The sequence below is a fragment of the Nomascus leucogenys genome, chromosome 16, assembly GCF_006542625.1.
Source record: "Nomascus leucogenys isolate Asia chromosome 16, Asia_NLE_v1, whole genome shotgun sequence".
NCBI lineage: Eukaryota > Metazoa > Chordata > Mammalia > Primates > Hylobatidae > Nomascus > Nomascus leucogenys.
The window spans coordinates 4,734,331-4,755,058 of NC_044396.1; the positions used below are offsets into that span (position 1 = coordinate 4,734,331).

Here is a 20,728-nt window from a genome sequence, read left to right on the forward strand (position 1 = left end):
CTTTTGGTGAGATGGTGTTTTCCTGGATAGTCTTGATACTTACAGATGTTGATTGATGTCTGGGCTTTGAGTAATTAAGTATTTATTGTAGTCTTCTCAGTCTGGGCTTGTTTGTACCCATCCTTCTTGGGAAGGCTTTCTAGGTATTCAAAAGGACTTGATGATAGGGTTTGGCTGTGTCCTTACCTAAATCTCATCTTGAATTGTAGCTCCCATAATTCCCATGTGTCATGGGAGAGACCCAGTGGGAGGTAATTGAATCATGGGGGCAGGTCTTTTCCCGTGCTGTTCTTGTGATAGTGAATGAGTCTCATGAGAGCCGATGGTTTTATAAAGGGGAGTTCCCCCACACAAGCTCTCTCTTGCCTGCTGCTGTGTAAGACATGACTTTGCTCCTCCTTGCCTTCCACCATGATTGTGAGGCCTCCCAGCCACGTGGAACTGAGTCCATTAAGCCTGTTTTTCTTTATAAATTACCCAGTCTTGGGTATGTCTTTATTAGCAGCTTGAGAATGGACTAATATACTTGGGTATTGTGATCCATGCCATATCTGCTTTAGGGGACACCCCAAGTTCAGTTAACCGTGGGTTACTTGCAGACTCTGTGGTTCTTGCAGACTCATGGAGGTATCACCTTAGTGGTCTTCAATAAGATTCAGAAGAATTCTCTGGATTACCCCCCAGGTTCCAGGCAGGTCCAGAGATACTATCTTGGAGCCAGGGACATGAGTCAGAAACCTTAGGAATCTACCTGGTGTTCTATTCTACTGCAGCTGAGCTGGCACTCAAACTACAAGACACAGTTCTTCCCACTCTTCCCTCCCCTTTTCACAGGCAAAGGAGCCTTAGCCCGTGGCCATCACCACCACAGGCCCACGGGGAGTACTGCCAAGCTACTGCTGATGTTCACAAGGGCCAAGGGCTCTCTCGTGAGCTTGTCTTGAATGCTGCCAGGCCGGGACTCACCCTTCAGGGCAGTGGGCTTCCCTCTGGCCCAGGGCAGGTACAGAAATGCCATCCCAGAGCCAAGGCCTGGAATAAGGTCTCCAAGAGCCCACTTGTTGCTCTACCTTTCTGTGGCCAAGCTGGTACCTAAAGTGCAAGACAAAGTCCCCTTTACTTTTTCCTCTGCAAGAAGGAGTCCCTCCCCTTAGCCACCACAGCTGGGAATGTACTGAGTTTCACCCGAGCCCCACACTCTGGCTATTCAGGGCCCAGGGGCTCTTTAGTCAGCAAATGAGGGATCCTGTGAGGACTGGGCCCTTCCCTTCAAGGCAGTGGGTTCCCTTCTGGCCTAGGATGTGTCTAGAAATCAGAGCTAGGGCCTGGAAAGGAGGCCTCACACCTCTGCCTGGTGCCCTATCCTACTGTGGCTGAGCTAGTTTTAGAGATGCAAGATAAAGTCCTCTTTATTCTTCCCTCTCCTTTCCTTAAGTATAAGAAGGGAGTCTGTTTTGGAGCTACAAGTTACGGTTGGGGGAGGGGTGATGCCAGCACTCCCTTAGCCACTCTAGCTGGTGTCTCAGTAGGTTGTGTATCCCCCACGTCCACTGCCTCCAAGCCCAGCACAGGTAGGCCTTGCCTAGGAGTTGCAGTCCTTGTGGCCTAGACTGACTTTCAAGTTTATTTAGGGCCCCAGAACACTTTAGTCCATGCTGGTGTGGCTTGCTGGAACTCAGGTTCCTACTGCTAGGATGGGTGATGCCTGTCTGGCTGTGGCTCGTCTGAATGCTTCCTCTGTGGGTGGGCATCAGCTCAATTCAGCTCAGCTTTGCTTTCTACTGTGACAGGATGGCACTGAGTTCAATGTAAAGTCTCACAGTTGCTGCACTGTCCCTCTCCCAAGTACACAGATTTTCTCTCTGCAGCACAGGGCCGCTGATGGGAGATGGGGGAGGGATGGCGTTGGGATTTAAGACTGTCTTTCCTACCCTCTTCAGTGTCCCTTTCAGTGATATGAAGTTAAAACCAGATACTGTGAGTGCGCACCTGTTTCTTGGTTCTTATGAAGGTGTTTTTTTTGTGTGTGTAGATAGTTGTTAAATTTGGTGTTCCTGCATGGGGGATGATTGGTGGAGCTCTCTTTTTGGCCCTCTTGTTCCTGCATATTATCCATTTTTAAGAACTTTTTAATGTATTGCCAAACTGTGTTCCACAAAGGTTTGTACAATTATGAGTGCACAGTTTAACTATTGCCTGGATATTATTCAGTTGTAATTTGATAGGAGGAATCATTGTCTTTGATTCCTAAAGGAGTTAAACATTTTTTTTTCACTGCCTTAAGAACCACTTGTATCTCTTCTTGTATAAAATATAACACAGGTTTCCAAATAGATACACTGTTTCTCCACAGAGTGTGTAAGTTATTGCTGTCATATGGTACTTTGTAGTTTAGAAGTACCGCACTTATGTTTCTCTCAGCTTCTCTCTGTAGTGGCAGTTCAAATATAATAGATGAAGAAAAGTGAGGTTCAGAGAGATTAAATAAGTGGCAGAGCTGAGACTAGAACGTAGGTTCTGTGACTTATGTTTCTTTGTTTAGAGATTATAAATGTTTACTTCTCAACTTTCTGAAGTTTAGAAACAAAGCTCTGGGTAATTGTTTTCCTTAGTAATGCTGAATGCTTTATAGATCTTTTAGAAATTCAATTGTAATTTCTTTAGTGCACTGATAGAAACATTTTTCATCTTTATGGCTCTATGGCTATATAGTTTTTCTTTATGATGACCACTTAAAAGCAGTTGAATACTTTCACATCAGACATTTCAAAATTATGTATTTTATTAGAATTTTCAGTGGCCAAAAAGTAGCGTCTTTTTTGCTTTATATTGTAACTTCATTCAGGATTCAAAGTTTTGATAGTAAAATTTCAGTAAGTATTTGTTGTCTTCCACAGTGTATAATGAGGAAGTATTTTATTGAACTACTTTTTAAATATTGTCCAACTGGAAACCAGAAATATCACTGATGTCTCAATGTAAAATATTTAACTATTTTTTAAAAATTAGACTAAATGATGTTCAGGGAATGGGCTTAAAGAAAAGAGAACAATGTTGTTTGTTGCAAGTAGGAAAATGATTAACAGGATCTTACTGGAAATAAAGAATGTGAAATATTGCAAGAGACAAAGCTTATAAAGAGAGAGGAGTTCTGAAGTCGGGTAAAACTAATATTTTTATGAATATTGATTATTTCCATTTTTTAATTGATGTGAATAATTTATAGGTACAGTTCTTAAAATATGCCTAAGGTCCTCTATTGAATGCATTATTTTGCTCTCCCATTTATTCAAGCCCAGGCAGGACTATATAGTTTTCCCCCTTTGTTTAAGAAAGCTTTCTAGGCCGGGCACGGTGGCTCACGCCTGTAATCCCTGCACTTTGGGAGGCCGAGGCGGGCAGATCACGAGGTCAGGAGATCGAGACCATCCTGGCTAACACGGTGAAACCCCGTCTCTACTAAAAATACAAAAAATTAGCTGGGCGAGGTGGCGGGTGCCTGTAGTCCCAGCTACGTGGGAGGCTGAGGCAGGAGAATGGCGTGAACCGGGGGCGGAGCCTGCAGTGAGCCGAGATCGCGCCACTGCACTCCAGCCTGGGTGAAAGAGCGAGACTCCTTCTCAAAAAGAAAAAAAAAAAGAAAGCTTTCTAGATAATTGCCAAGAATTTCATTTCTTTTTTTCAGAACTTGTATTGTCTAAAAGCTTTGAGAAATATTAATGTGTTATCATAAACTTTAATTAAAATACAATTTTTAATTTTTGTAGTTGGCTTGGACACCTTTTCTGGCTGCATTCAGTGTGGGTCTACAAGATTGTGATGATACTGAAGTAGCCTCTCTTTGCCTGGAAGGTATAAGATGTGCAATCAGAATTGCATGCATTTTCAGCATTCAGGTAACAGAGAATTTTGTCTTTGTAGCCAGTTTGGAACATTAATTACTTATGCCATTACAGTAGTTTAAATTACAATAATTTTTTATGTGTGACATTAAGAACTAATTTCAAGTTTATGATGGAATTTAAATGAATCTTAATGTTTAAGCTTCTGAGAAGCTGTTATAGAAGGAGTAGTTCTATACTGATCTGTCTAAAGTTTATCATTATAACTTTGGTTACAGTTTTTTTTCTCTATTGAAGATTATACAAAAAGTTTTCAAGACTTTGAATTCCTATGTTAATTTGAACATCTTGTTTAAACATATAAAATACCTTATTGAATCATAGTTTATATACAAGCATGTATATATTTTATATGATTTCATAACTTAAGCCTAAGAACAGGTTATCTTTAAGACATACAAATATTGAATACATAATTTTCATGAAAGAAGTCCTTTCTAGTAATTTATATGCTTTGAGGAACTTTTCTTCTAAAAAAAGAAAAATTCATTCAACATTTAATTATAAATGCTAATGGCTTGCAAAAAGTATAGCGTAGCTGTGGAGAAAATGAGCAAATGTATAAATCATGTTTTTGCTAATCTACATAGTATTCAAAACAAAAGTGCTTAATGAATTTTTTTACTGTATGAATTCATTGGTTATCACTAAAAAAATCTCAATTTGACACCACCACTGCCTTTGGATTTTAGAAATGTATGTCCTTTCTGCTTCATGCATCATCTTAAAATGGATGAAAATAAAAAACTTTTGTGGAATTATATATAATTCATGACAAGTAAAACTTACTAAACTTACAAGTTACTGAACTTATGAGTTTAGGAGTGGAGGTTTAATAGGCAAAAGAGAGGGAAAGGAGGGCAGGGCATGGTGGCTCACGCCTGTAATCCCAGCACTTTGGGAGGTCGAGGCGGGCGGATCATAAGATCAGGAGTTCGAGACCAGCCTGGCCAACATGGTGAAACCCCGTCGCTACTAAAGATACAAAAAATTAGCTTGGCATGGTAGTGGGCACCTGTAATCCCAGCTACTCTGGAGGCGGAGGCAGAAGAATCGCTTGAACCTGGGAGGCGGAGGTAGCAGTGAGCCGAGATTGCGCCATTGAACTCCAGCCTGGGCTACAGGGTGAGACTCTGTCTCAAAAATTAATAAATAAATTAAAAAAAAAAAACTTACTGAACAAGTAAACAGAGTTTGTTGGTGGGAAATTAGTCAATCTGCTCTATTTAGAACTGTGTAAATATACTTTTCTCTTTTTTATAGCTGGAGAGAGATGCATATGTCCAGGCACTAGCAAGATTTACCTTACTCACAGTGAGTTCCGGTATTACTGAAATGAAGCAGAAGAACATTGACACAATAAAAACACTTATCACAGTGGCTCATACAGATGGAAATTATTTAGGAAATTCATGGCATGAGGTATAAGCACTTTATTTGCAACTTTGTAGTTTGGTTTATAAAATGAGCTAATGCTAAATATTCCATCATTGACATGCCTAAATGTTTGGGGAGAAAATTAGTACATTTCGAATAAGTACATTTAGCTTTTTAAAATAATCTGTAATGTAGTCTGTGTTTAAATCCTAGCTGCATATATTTAAATCTTTTTGAAGATATTTTTAACATGGAATTTAACTTTTTTTTCCTTTTTGTAATTAAGATTCTGAAGTGCATCAGTCAGTTGGAGCTGGCACAGCTTATAGGAACTGGAGTGAAACCTCGATACATTTCTGGAACAGTGCGAGGCAGAGAAGGATCTCTTACTGGAACAAAAGATCAGGCTCCTGATGAATTTGTGGGTTTAGGGCTAGGTGAGAATTTTTACAAAGTATCAAAAATTGTTTTTAACTTCCTCATTATAAGTCACTTTATTGTAGTAATGAAATATAATTAGAGGGAGAAGATAAAATGCCTTTTGTCTAACCTTATGAGAAAAAGCAAGATGACTAAGGAACTAAATCTTTTTTGCCTGGTCTGGTTTGCAACATTAAATGACCCTTAGTTTCAGGCTTCTCTCTGGTTGTTGGAGAAGGATACAGTGCGTAGAGTTTTTAAATTACCTGCTTTTAAGAATAAGCAGGTAACTTGAATGTGTGAAAGCTGGTATCAGGTAATAGTTGGGGCAACTGGAGAAAGCATTCACATTCAGAATTGTTAAGGCAATGAGCAGGCCTAACCAGACTTTTCTGCCAGTATGAAACCTCTCCCCATGGCTCCCCATGCGCTCAATATGACCAGGAACTTCCACATTTAACCCAGTAGAACAAAAGAAAACATTAGCGAAAATGGATAGAGAAGAATGAAAAGCAATACATTTTTTAGTCATAAATGGAAGTTCCACCAGGGAAGAAGCAGAGCTTATTAGACTTTGACCTTAAGTATTTCTGGGTTTGAATTCTTCTGTATTTTTTCCTTATTATGTGTAAGTTACTTTAGTTCGCTGAGATTCAATTTCTGCCTTCGCAAACTAAAAGTAATATCTAATCATAGGATTGTTAGGATTAAATAAGAATATATATGACTGGACTTTGCATAATGGTTGGTATATTAGAAGTTTCTAGATATTCTCTCTCCAACCCCCCCCACCTCCAACCAATCTGGACACATTACTTAGAGCAGGAATCATATCTTTTAGTGATTCCTCTGTTGCTGCTAGCAGTAAAAATTCTTAGAAACCCCAAAAGAATTTCAAACTTTATAAAGGATCGATAGGAAAAGAATTAAAAACCAGGACCACGATATGGCTTCAAGTTGGACTGGGGAAAACTAATTCCCAGTGGTAATCAACTGAAGCAGCTAGCAATGCAGTCTGTCCCTCCATGATAGCATAGATGCTATAGTATTGTAAGGTCTGAGAGGTGCAGGTGTAGACTTGGTACCTTGGTGATCTAGCAGCAAGATTTAGAACTACCTGAGCACCTGCACAAGGACTTACATAACTTGGAAGCCCACCTCTGTACATTAGAACTGTAATTACTCCATGGGGTAACATGAGATACAGATGAAAACTATTTTCAGGCAAGGGAAGTGAATGTGCACTGATTGGTTCAGTAACTTTGAAAAGACCTAGAGAGTGTGGGAATGCCAAAATAATGACAGGTGTTAATTGCTGGGCCAGAGTTTTGGCAAGTAGGACTACAGAATTAGGTTACACTAAAAACAAAACACCAGTGGGATATCTTCTAGAAGTTTTAGTTAAATGAGAAATAATGATACTTGCTGATAATACTTACTGGTATACTTGAAAATGAATTAAAATTAATTCATGTACTGTGCTACTTAGGTTGCAAGGATATAAGATGAACTGTCTTCTCCCTTCAGAAAAAGGGAATTTACAGAAAGATACACACATTGAGGCCTAGAAATGAAATGAAAAACAGTTCAGGCTTCCAGACCACTCTCAAGACCAGTAACACTTATTTTATACGTTATTTAGATTTTTTCTGTTATGTACTTCTCTTTTTGGTCTGCACCATTCTCTACTCACTCCTGACTCATCATGCTCCTTTTGAATCCACATCCTAGAAGGAGCTAGTCTGTTGACTTGGCTCCTGTTGGGCAGAGCTCTCTGGTTGGGCCATCGTGTTGGTTACCAGCCAACCCATGTGGCAAATGGCTACGCTTGTCCGCCTGTGCCTACCTAGGTCAGACAGCAGATGCTTTCTGGAGCAGAATGTTGTCATCAGAATTTAAGCTAGAAGAAGATGTGGTACAGTCAAGCCAGTTTAGTCTGCATATACAGTGGATATATATATTTTAAACTAATATCCTCTTTTTATTTTTATTTTTTTGAGTCAGAGTCTCACTGTGTCACCCAGGCTGGAGTGCAGTGGTGCGATCTCAGCTCACTGCAACCTCTGCTTCCTGGGTTCAAGTGATTCTCCTGCCTCAGCCTTTTGAGTAGCTGGGATTACAGGCATGTGCCACCACACCTAGCTAATTTTTTTTGTTGTTTGTTTGTTTGTTTTAGTAGAGACAGGGTTTCACCACGTTGGCCAGGTTGGTCTTGAACTCCTGACCTCATGTGATATGCCCGTCTTGGCCTCCCAAAGTGCTGGGATTACAGGTGTGAGCTACTGTGCCCGCCCATATCCTCTTTTATTAATGGTATCTCTGCCGAGTATTCCATGTAACCAAGTTGACCGAGTTGAGTATACATTTATCATACTTTCTGACTGACAGTAAAAAAGTCTGTACTTTCACTTTTTGGAAATATGAAACTTTCAGTTATTAAGAATACATAGTAGATAATTATTAGATTTGAATTATATGCATTCTTTTTTTTTCTATTTTTTTGAAGACGAGGTCTCACTCTGTTGTTGAGGCTGGAGTGCAGTGGCACGGTCATAGCTCACTGCAGTCTTGAACTCTTGGGCTCAATTTTTTTTTAAATTAAAGTTACCAAAGTAAAAGCCTGTCCCAGGCTTTCACTATGTTTTTTTCCTATTTCAGTATGTTGCCCAGGCTGGTTTCAAACTCCTGACCTCAGGTGATCCTCTCACCTCGGCCTCCCAAAATGCTAGGATTACAGGCATGAGCCATGGCACCTGGACTGCATGCTGGTCTTTCAAGAGATATCTTAACATTTAAAAATTCAATGGCTTTGTCACATAAATGTTCAGAGAGTATTCATGACACATAGTTTAAAAAATCTTATTTAACCTAAATATGCCCTCTCTGTTGTAATTGCTTTTCTTTCTACTTCCTTTTCTATGTAACCATCCTTCTAGGTCTAGGTTGAATTAATATTTCATCATATGTGAAGCCTTTCTTTGAGCTAACACCCGTATTCTCTTGTGTTGTGTGCTTTTGAGTAAATTTGTTTGACAAAACTGGAACTCTTATTAAGGGATTTCACATATTTGTGAAATGGGTTCTTAGGATTCCTAGACATTTTTTATATTCTTTGATTCCTTTAAATATTATTATTAATGATTTTGAATTATATTTAAATATAAAGGACATATTTTGACACGTGTGTGTGTGTGTATATATATATATATATACACACATGTATTTTTTCCCCACAGAACATATATATTTCCTCTGTGGAAAGGATATCCTGTTGATGCACAAAGGAAGTTATCTCATGATTGGCATTGTTTTTTTCTCATAGGTTTTTCTTTGTAAAATTCCTGTAACATGCTGTGCATGTCAAGTTTGCCTTGACACTATTTCCCTACCACCCCAATACTGTGTCACTTACTTCAGGCTTTCATTCTTGTTCACTTGTATTATAGGAGTAGACTTTTATCTCTCTGATTTCAATATTTTTTCCTATTTCAGTATGTTCTCCAGATATTACCAGTGTTGTCTTTTGGAATAGATTAGATCATATTAGTCTTCTAAAGGATCTAACGGATCCCTGTTTTCGAAAGTAGTACATTAAACCTAAGAGTCAAGGCTCTTCACATTCTCTTTTCTAGTCTGTCTTTTCAGCTTTATCTCCTACTACTGTTCTTTTCTCTTCTTCCTGGTGTCTGCCAATCCTTCATTATGGCTATGCTACCAAGTATGTGAAAACACGATGTACGGTTGTATGTTTCCATTACTTTATATAGCTGCCCCTCTGTCTCAATTGCTTTTCTTTCTCCTTCCTTTTCTACAGTTATCCTTCTAGGTCCAGGTTGAATTAATATTTCATCATATGTGAAGCCTTTCTATGAGCTAACACCCCGTTCTTGTCCCTATTGAAATTAGTTCTGTTTAGCAAACTTTTATTCTATGTAGTTAGTTCATTTCAGCCATGAAGTAATCATTACATTGCATTGAAGTTCATTATAAACATACCTGTCTCTCCTGTTGTAAATTATTAACTCCATGAGGACAGGGGTTACATCTTTTCCACATCATTCAGTTCCTAGAATAGAATTTGAGTTCAGCAGGTTTAAATGATATCATCTGTTATGTTTGCATTCAGAGGGGCATTTATTGAGTGTTTGGTCACTCAGGTCAAGTGTTGGTAGAGCACCTGCCTTGGACTTAATTTTGAGTAAGGTAGGAAAGTACAAAAATATGTATTACTTGATTCCTAACCTTAGGAAACTTTTTATCTGGTTGTGAAGGCAACATTAACACACCTGAAATAATTTATATGAAACTGTATGAAAGTAATTCTGATTTGAGTAGTACTTAGCAAGTAAATGCTTAGTTCAAAGGCAGATGAGAACAATAGAGAGGAACTTTTCATTGAGAACCCAGATTGAGTCTTGGTAGGTAAGTTTTAGATAGTTGAGGGATGGCACATTTTGGCTAGACTGTTGAAGGGAAGTGCTTTAAATGCTAGGCTAAAGAGTTTATATTTTATCTTGTAAGTATCAATCAGCAAAATGAAGGAGAAGATTTAGGAAATAATCTGGCAGGGGGAGGAAAGAGCGATTGAAGAGGGAAATAATTAATGGCAGGGAAATCAGTCAGGAAATAGTTTCAGTAATCTAGGACTGAGATTATGAGGGCCAGAACTAGGTAGGAATGGAAATGAACAGGTGATATGAAAAACAGATCAGAAGAAAAATTTAGTGACTAGTTGAATATTGATAGTGGAAGAGGGGAAGGATATCAAAGGTGATTCTGAAGTTAAGAATTTGAAGACTGGGAATATTGTTATTCTCCTCTCCAACACATGGAACCAGTTTCAAGGAAAAAGATGAATGATTCTTTTCAATTACCTGTTAGAAAATACAGGTAGAATTTTCAACTGACCTTTGTAAATAGGGGACTAGAGATTAAATGACAAGGGAAGTCTAAATTTTTGGAGTTGGGATCATCCTCAGAAGGTATCATTGGAACTGGGATTAGTGCTGCATTTCTTTAAACATTAAGGGAAATTATATCTAATATCTATAATTTTGTGATATAAATTCACAGTGCCCCTACTTTGTGTGATCTTTACAGACATAGTTTGTGACTTATAACCATGTGTTGTATACTACTTAGTAAAGTTCATTTGCACATTTGGCCTTGTTAATGTCACTGATGCCAAAAGAACTGTTCACCTGAAGCATTCTTTTATTAGGAAAGCAATTGATTTCAGAAGTATGTTTTAGAACTGTTAAGTGTATTCTTCTACTGAATTATTTTCAAACTGAAATGACTCTCTTTTATATGTGGTAGTTGGAGGAAATGTGGACTGGAAACAGATAGCAAGTATTCAGGAATCCATTGGAGAAACCAGTTCTCAGAGTGTTGTTGTTGCTGTAGATAGGTAAGGTATTCGTTTTATTCCCTTTTCAGATGATTACTGTTTCAGTTCTGTAGCATTTAGGTGTTGGTAAAAAGAAAAAAATTATTGCCAAAATCATTTTTCTAAAGTAATATAAAATTATATTGTGATATGCTGTGATTCAGATGATGAAATACCTATAATTTTACTTTTTGGATCATAGAATATAAGAAGATGATAAACAGTATGAAAATTTAAGTTACAATAGATAATAATGGGCATTAAGGAAATGGTAACCTTGATGGAAAAAAATACAGGTGTTTTATTTTCTTGTAGAAAACTTATTCCCCTTATTATCCCTATTTGAAAATGTTGTATAGTTTATTTTTCTGGGTCCACAATAAAGACTGCATTATGGATGAAATGAAAGGTTTTATTGGCAATTATTATAAACTTTTTTGGAAAGGACTTCAGAATTTATATATTATACACATCACCACATATTCCCCATTTTTAGTTTGTTTTCTAAAAGAAAACCCATAGTATGCTTTATTTACTACAGAATATTTCCAATTTTAAAATGCCTAGCACGTAGAACAATATCTCCTATTGTTCTTTTGAAGATTAGCTTTTTCTAGAGAAATGCCCCCAAAATTGAAACATTTTACAACAGTGTTTCTTCTTTTTCTTCCTCTCCCCGCCCCCGCACCCCCCACTTGTGATGGAAACTTTCAAAAACATAATTTGTACAAATCTTTCCTTGATAGTCTAGAAACTCATGCTGATCCATTATTTTACTTTGCTTCAGATAAAACTTTTTGCTCTAAGTACAGGTAGAACTAGAATGTTCAGTGGCCACTGACCGTGGAAGTACTCATGGAACTTTTTCCTTGAATTCTTAATGTCTACTTGCTGTCGTTTTTTTTTGTTTGTTTGTTTGTTTTTTTAAGAGGAGAGTCATTTGTCTGTTTTTTTGTGAAGACTGAAGAAAGATTATCTCATACCTGCTGTATAACAAACATGAAGGCTTGCAACAGATGAGGCACTTGCAAAACACTTTACATTTAATCCTTTCAGTAGCCTCATGAGATGGGTATTCTTGTCCTCAATTTACAATGAGGAAACTGAGACAGAAAAAGATTAAATAACTTGTTCATTCCCACAACTAGGCTTGTGTAATAAGCATTCATGCTTAACCTCTCCACCTTTCAGCCTGCATGTACTACTGCAGAGCTATGTAATAGCCCTTCTGCTACCTAGCTAGCTTTCTTGTCAATGATTTTCTTGCCTTCCAGAAAAATCATCTTCACTGTCATTTTGAGAATCTATTCAGGCATGATTCAGCATTTTACCTACTATTTCTGCTTTTATAATGTACTTTATATGACCACATCCAGTTCTAATTTATCTTCCTATCCACTGTTTGTTACAGAGGGACATGTTACTCATTTGAAATTACCTCTCTGTTTTAAGACTTTATGCTATTTCAGAGGAGATTTAGCATAAATTTTGTTAGTACTTTGTCATCACAATCTTGTCATTGCCAGATACTTCTAAAAACATAAATCCAATATCAAATTTTATACAGAACCTCAGTATTGCAAGTTTTTGCTTATAGTGAAAACACCGAAAGTTATATATTTGATCTCTTATAATGTTATATTATTCTTAAGTGGTACATTTCACTTTCCCATTAAATGTTTTTTGAATATCTGAGTTTATTTTCATATCGTTATGTTCAAACTTTGGTCCATTACCCAACTCAGTGGTAGTCAAGACAGTAGTGAAAATAGTGTCAGGCATCAATCTGGGGAGTTCTGTACTTACCCAGCAAACAGTCATTTTCCTGTCCTCAGGCCTATTTTTCTGCATAACCTGTTATTACAAGTACAGGAACTAAAGAAGAAAATAATTTTTGTATGTTTAGTTCTTTATAGCTTCTGGTTTATTAACCAACAGAGAAAAGAATAAGATTTTATTACAGACTTTAAGGTGATAAAATTTTCTAAATATCTACTTTTGTGTTAGGAATCTTGTATTATTAGAATATAGGAGAAGAATATTGGGCCATTCAATCTGGGAATAACTGATCCTCTAGCATTTGCTAGGATAGGATTTTTTATGCATTGTTAAATTAGACCAATTTCATAATGAATATTACTAAACTATGCAGGAGATAGACTTTGTCCATGAATGGTTTATTTTTAATAGCTAAAAAACGATTATTTAGCATCATAGTTTTTCTCTTTGTGGTTTTTTTATACATACCAGATCTAGCTATGAACTGGCTCACCTCACACTTTGGAATATTTCACCTATCAGAAAATATGTACAGCTCATCCCAACTTCCTTTGCTCATAAATACTTTTCATTTAGGCCTAAGAAATAAATGTTACCTCTAATATATTCACTGTGAAAAAACCTTTTACAGGTATAATAATATAGGCTGCTTGTGTGTTGCATACAGTTTAAAAATTGATTTGATCCAGAATCTGCAAAAGTTTTGCCAACCTTTTTTTGTGTGTCTGTATTATGTGAGGAAGCAGTAATCTTACCAATGTTTTTTTTCTAATGTTTTTTAAAAAGCACATGATTTTTAATATTCATAAACAAGGTTCTTGTGCTTCTGTCCTTTGCTTTTTCTATGGAAAATGTAGAAACCATTTCATAGGCTGATTTTATGAAACACAGCTCTGTTCTCTTGCCTTAATATTAAGGCTTGACTTTAAATTCCCCACAGACTGCTGTGCTCTACCATATGGCTTATCTTTAGCGGAGCATTACTAGAAATAGAGTGACCCCCTCAGAGACTATGGAAGTGAGTAGGAATCGGGATGCCCTTTCTCAGAATGGATGCTCCCCCAACCTTCCACCATCACAACAGTCCACAGAACCGGTCTTATTGCTGATGATAGTTCTCTCTCCTATTGCCTTTGTTCTCCATTGTTTCAACACCTTCAGAATCTATTGCTTCCCTTCCCTGTGGTTCCATCTCTGCTTTTGTTCTTTCTTTACCCCTCTACTGTTTGCCATTTGCTTTCTTCCCAGTTAAAAACTCTTTTTTTCTTTGTTTTTGTTTGTGTGCCTTTTCTTGTTCTCCTATACTATCTACTTTTGACTGTATTCATGGTTGTTTACGGCCATTGCCTTCCATGAGAATACCTCTAGTTTGAAAAATCAGCTGACCAAATTCATAGTCTGGCAGTTTTCATTTTTGTTTGTGAGAGCTCTGTAGACTTTGTATATCTTTAATTTCTGGGTCCAGTCTAATCCCTGGATTAAGTGGGGCCATATTACTTTTGATTTTTGCCCCCAGATTGTGTTTTCTGCCAGATTTTGGAATTACTGCTTCATTCTGCTGACAAGAACAATATAGAAAATCTTAAGACATTTCTTTAGCAGGACCTCACATTCTGAGTCATCATGTTACCAGTTTCTAAACAGTTTTTCCTGTATTGTTTTTTAGTCATTGCCAGGATACATAGACAGACATGCAAGGACACTAGGGTTAAAAAAATCATGATGTACTCAGAACATTTAGATTGTGATAGTAGGAAAAAAGGGTTGAGTATACCTTTTGCTCAGGTAAGTGTGAGGCAGTATAGAAAAGTGGTTAATAGGATAGACTCTATAATCACCCTGTCCTGGTTTGAATCTTGGCTCTAGCACTTACTAGTTCTGTGACTTAGAGGAAGTTATTAAATATTTTTGTGCCTCAGTTTCTGTGTTCATAAAATTGGGGGTTTAATAGTACATGCTTCATAAGGAATTTGTGATTATCAAATGAGTGAATATTGATATTACACTAGAAAAGAACCTATCTTGTGATTTGTAGCTATTACTGTTACTACCATGACTACTGTGACCTGCTCCTGCCTTTAAAATTTTCCTTTTTATCATGCAAATCCTATTTTGTGCATTCTAAGTTGAGGAATGTCATCCTTCTTGAAAGTGACGTCAAACTCTTGGTTACAAACCCAGAATATGGGTTAAAATGCAGACTTTAAAAAAGGAGGACTAATGTGTTTATGCTGAAATCTTTTATGAAACTTTGAAACAAAAAAAGAGCTCAGCAAAGAAAAATGGGCAAAGCTGGGCAGTGTTAGCTTAACTCCAAACATTTGAATGCCGTAAGGAAAGTGGTCTGGCCAATTCTTGGGTAAACTGAGACTATTTGCAAGGTTATATTAAATCACTTTTAGTGTAAATGAACTTCCTAATCAATATACTTTACTGGTAAAAATATGTCAAGTTTTTCATTTTAAGAACTTGTTTAATGCTAGACAATAATCAGGAAAGAATCTGTAGTGTGCCAATTATTAGTTTTACAAATTAATATTTTTCTTATTCTTAGAATCTCATATCTATCCGGGGTTTGTAAATCTAATAAAATTACAGCAGTAGATACTTACTCTAATAATAATATTAAATGCAAACTGGTTCACATGGAGTAGAGGTGGAGGGGAGGGAGAAACATCCAGACTACACTTGTTACTAAACTAAATGATAAAAAATACTCATTTGAGTACCCAATTTTTTGTTCCCTTAAAACATAAAAATAGCTAGTACCCCATGCCACGTACTTTTCAATTGGAATAAGAACAGTAATTTATAAATTTTTTAAATTGTGTTTTATTTTCGCTAGAATATTCACAGGATCTACAAGGCTAGATGGAAATGCTATTGGTAAGTATGGGCATTTATTCTACTTTGGAACTGGCTTGGGGCTAAAGTAACTTTAATGTTGAGCTAAAAAAAATAAATGTATTTATATTACAGTGGATTTTGTCCGTTGGCTCTGTGCTGTGTCTATGGATGAATTACTTTCCACGACACACCCAAGAATGTTTAGTCTACAAAAAATAGTAGAAATATCATATTACAACATGGGACGAATAAGATTGCAGTGGTCTCGAATTTGGGAAGTTATTGGAGATCATTTTAATAAGGTATTTGAATAACTGTGGTATTTGTTTGCATTTGTAGTATATTTTTTGTTTAGAATGTCCTTGTAATCAAATTGAGCCTTTTTCCCTTCCAAGCAATTATTTATTACTTTTTAATTTTAAATTAGAAAACTCTGTGAATGGTGTTTTTCTTTTTAGAAATGATTGCTCTGGGCTTTAAGAATTTGATTTAAAATGTCTGTTTTTCATGTTGAGAAATATTTTTAGCATATTTAATGCCTTTATGGAAAATCTTAGGATTTACCTATCTATGCTGTTCTATACTTTTTCTAAGACAAAAAATAAAGAATTGTAGATTTTTACTGCCAATATTAATTAGCATCTTTTATTTCTGTCGCCATTACAGGTTGGGTGTAATCCTAATGAAGATGTAGCTATTTTTGCAGTAGACTCCTTGAGGCAGTTGTCAATGAAGTTCTTAGAGAAAGGGGAGCTTGCTAATTTCAGATTCCAGAAGGATTTCTTAAGACCTTTTGAACATATAATGAAACGGAACAGGTACTATATTTGTTGAATTGCTTAATAGAAGGAAAATCTTGTTGTTTTCCACAGCAGGGAGAAAAACAGAAGAAAGGGGGAAAAACTGATGAGTTTTATCTGTTTGCATATCCAAGCAATTATATTAATATTTTTAGGTCTCCAACAATTCGAGATATGGTTGTACGGTGTATAGCACAGATGGTTAATTCTCAAGCTGCTAACATTCGATCTGGATGGAAGAACATTTTCTCTGTATTTCATCTAGCTGCATCTGATCAAGATGAAAGCATAGTGGAACTTGCATTCCAAACAACCGGGCACATTGTCAGTGAGTATTCTCTTAGCTGTGTTCAAGTAAAAGGAAAAAAAAAAAAGCTACCTTAACGTGTTCAGAAGATGATTCAAGTAACAATAGGATTATGGCCTTTAAGTTTACCAAGTTTTGTCTACAGAACCGGAGTAAATAAAAATAATTAAATTACTATTATAGTTAACATTTATTGAGTATTTACCATATGGCAAATACTGTATGCCCTTTTACGTAATTTCTTTAATATTCACAGTTAAGCATCTTTATTATCCATCCCTTTTTTCAAAATAGATTAGGAAACAGCCCCAGAAAGGTTAAGCAGTTTATGTAAGGTCACAGAACTAGTTATGGAGATGGTCTTGAGACCCATGGAGTATTAAAGCAAAGCCTTTATTTTTGACCAGTAAGTACATTGCACAGCCTTCTTCAAGGAGGAGTCCCCTTAAGTTCAAGAGGGACTGACTGAAATACTAAGATTATAAGTTAAGCCTATATAGAAGATGACAATGATGACCATCAACATCAAGAATCATGGCATCGTCATAGCTATCGTTTATTGCATGCTTGCTTAAGTATTACGCTAAGCACTTCACTTATTTTATGTAGTGCTTCCAGCTATCTGTGTATATTATGATTATTTTCATTTTATATCAAGAAACCGAGATACAGAGAGGTTAAGTAATTTTGTATATTCATTCAACCAAAATTGAATCAGTACCTACTATGTACCAGTCACTGTATTAGGTGCTGTGTTTATAATGTAAACAAAACAGACAAGTTTTACTATTCTCACTACTCAAGGCAGTCAGATAAGTGGTAAAGATAGTCTTGAACTTCCTATCTGTTGGATGTCAGAGCCTGTAACAACCTTTAAGGAAGTGCATTACATCTAGAGGTTGGTGTATTTTTGGTACAACGAAGAATAATTGAAAAATTATAGTAATATATATTTTTCTCTATTTTAGCCCTTGTATTTGAAAAACACTTTCCAGCGACCATTGATTCTTTCCAGGATGCGGTGAAGTGTTTGTCTGAATTTGCGTGCAATGCAGCTTTCCCAGACACAAGTATGGAAGCAATTCGACTTATTCGCCATTGTGCAAAATATGTGTCTGATAGACCTCAGGTATAGCGTCATTTAGTAAACAAAATTTTGCAGAGTGTTCTTTCCAATTTGAAATCTTAAGTTTGTTTGGGAATTGAGGGTATATGAAGCATTTATTTTTCAGTAATTTGAAAAATAATCTGAGCAGCCTGATTCCAACTTAGGATGGTTACTGATTATAAGTAACCATTATTGAAGGTGTCAGGTATTTTTCTGAGTGTTTTTCATTAACTTGTATTAACCTGTTTAATCTTCTAATGGCTTTATGGGATAGATAGTGTTATAGCCCCATACAGATAAAGAAACTGAGGCATAGAGAAATTTAAAAATGTGCCCATAGTTTCAGGGCTAGTCAAGTAGAGCTAGGGTTTGAGCCCCAGCCTGTGTTGCTAACCATTCCTTACAGTGCATCTTGTCTGTGCTGTGTAATACTGAAGCTGACTGACTGTGGATGAGAATAGGCTTAAGCTCTGAAGTAAAAGGTTGAATTGAAAATCTAGCTGCCATATTTAACTTGTATATTTGAATCTACCTTTGTAACTATAAGAGAAAATGATGTATCATAGGTTTGGTAATAAGATTTTATTCCGTACTACCATGGACCGATCAGATGCTTGGTACTTTTTAGATACGTCAACTCATTTCACCTTCATACTTCTCCAGTGTAGTTAATGTGGCTGTGTGGTATCATAACCATTTAAGTGATAAAAATGGAAACCTGAATTAACCTGGCTAATAATGCAGAAAGCTGGTGACAGTTGAAAGTGAAGCTAACTTTTGGATTCTAGTCCAGAGCTCTTTATAGGCAGTTATATTTTGCCTGGTTCAGTGGCACATATACTAAAATTGTAGGCAGTTATAGTGTCCATTTTTAATAAATTATTGTTTATTAAATTGCTCACTGGTTATTTGTGAAGTATTTAAATTATTTTTTGAGAAGTTAATATACTGAATGTATGGGTGTTATGTTTTGCCTTTAATAACCCTACCTTTTTTCTTGAAGGCTTTCAAGGAATACACAAGTGATGATATGAACGTAGCACCTGAAGACAGGGTGTGGGTGAGAGGATGGTTCCCAATTCTCTTTGAGTTATCCTGTATCATCAATAGATGCAAATTAGATGTAAGAACCAGGTAACAATCTATATTTGTAATTAAAATTTTGGATTTATTTTGACTTTAATCAAATTAACTCTTCTTTATAAACACAATCTCACGGTTAAAGACCATAAAAGCAGGTGTTTTGTCAAATATATTATTAGGTATATTTTAAAATATGTTAATATTATTTAAAAATATTAACTAGATCAAAATAAAAATGGAAATACTACATTATTTTAAAAATATTTGATTATAGCCTCTGTTTGATTTTGGCTTCTAAGTTAATTTAATCCTTTAAACATTCTGTCTTTTCATATATTTGTTTCCAATAATAAATTGAAGTTAGTGGCGAAATTTATTTTATTTCCTGATGAATGATAGAAGAATTTTTAACTGCACATCCTTGGTGGGTTTTAGGTGAAGAACCATTTCTTTTTGTAACCTGGTCAGTAACATAGTTTGGAATAATATAGAGCTATTCAAATAGAACTCTTTCAAAAGTATATTGCCAATAAGAGATCATTATGAACATACAGTCCATCTGTAAAGGAACTATTATGGATATTATGTAACTGACCAAGTGCTTAACACACTCTTCTTAGGTCGCGGCTCACATGATTCCCATAGTAGTATTTTTACCCTGTACTTTGCCACATTGAAATGGCCAGCTTGTGTGTCCTAATATCTGTCAACCTGTAAACCCACCGTGAGTTCAATTTTATGGTAAACAAAATCTTTTAGGAATCCTTCCTTCTTATTTGGAAGAATCTTCTGTTATTTGGATGTGTAACTTTATCGAATTTTTTGAATTTCTAAAGGTAGCACAGAATGAGTCTCTCCTTTCTCACCTTATGCCAGAACCACATCCATCCCCCACCAACGTTAAATTTGACTTATATCCCAAGAAATTTTTCATTTTTATAGTATTATTTGTTACAACAGAAATTCTTATGAAATAGATAATCCAAAATAGGATTTAACCCTTAGGGATTTTAATTATAAGAGCACTATAGAAAAACATTTTATTTTATATTTAGACATGGTGGATTGTTTATCAGTGGACCTGTTAGGAACTTGTTACAATTCAAGAGAGCCCCATTTCAGTTGTCCAGCTGCCTCAGTGGAGCGGCCGACATATCACGACTAGCAGGTCGTGAAAACTCAGCACCCTCTCCCCTCACCCTTTATTTATTTGTAGAAGTCTGTTTGATGGAGGATCCACCTGCTTCCTTAGCCTTCTGTTGCTTGGCACTGTGATACCTTATTTCTCGCCATATTCCATGTTCAGATTATGGGTAGATTCCAATTGTTAAAGAGGTTATGTATGTTCTAGTTAGTAAAGGAGAGGGAAAAGATCAGTAAACTTTGTTCAGTGATGGCCTTTGATTTTCCTACCTCATCCCAAGATATGTATGGGCTGCTATTTAGCTTCCATCTTAAAATGTGCACCGGATGCCGTGGCTCACATCTGTAATCCCAGCACTTTGGGATGTCAAGGTGGGAGGATTGTTTGAAACCAACCTAGGCAACATAGTGAGACCCCATCTCTTTGAACAAAAAGTTAACTAGGCATGGTGGGCACGCCTCTAGTTCCTGCCGCTCATGAGGCTGAGGTGGGATTGCCTAAGCACAGGAGGTTGGGGCTATGGTGAGCCCTGATCACACCACTGTACTCCAGCCTAGGCAACAAATTGAGAC

The 20,728-nt window shown here is 36.4% G+C and overlaps 1 protein-coding gene across 4 annotated transcripts in view; it reads left to right on the top strand.

Moving 5' to 3' along the window:
- ARFGEF1 (ADP ribosylation factor guanine nucleotide exchange factor 1) overlaps positions 1 to 20,728 on the top strand; it is a 144,647-nt gene that overhangs the window by 97,436 nt on the left and 26,483 nt on the right. For all 4 annotated transcript variants that reach the window (XR_004026210.1, XR_004026211.1, XM_003274798.2 and 1 more), the window contains exons 20-29: positions 3,768 to 3,896; positions 5,166 to 5,324; positions 5,566 to 5,716; positions 11,019 to 11,109; positions 15,713 to 15,753; positions 15,847 to 16,016; positions 16,381 to 16,532; positions 16,670 to 16,842; positions 17,790 to 17,950; positions 18,933 to 19,063. Coding sequence is in view for 2 of the 4 variants with exons in the window: in XM_003274798.2 (XP_003274846.1) it covers positions 3,768 to 3,896; positions 5,166 to 5,324; positions 5,566 to 5,716; positions 11,019 to 11,109; positions 15,713 to 15,753; positions 15,847 to 16,016; positions 16,381 to 16,532; positions 16,670 to 16,842; positions 17,790 to 17,950; positions 18,933 to 19,063 (1,358 nt within the window). In the remaining 2 variants the exon portion in view is untranslated. The remainder of the gene's footprint in view (positions 1 to 3,767; positions 3,897 to 5,165; positions 5,325 to 5,565; positions 5,717 to 11,018; positions 11,110 to 15,712; positions 15,754 to 15,846; positions 16,017 to 16,380; positions 16,533 to 16,669; positions 16,843 to 17,789; positions 17,951 to 18,932; positions 19,064 to 20,728) is intronic.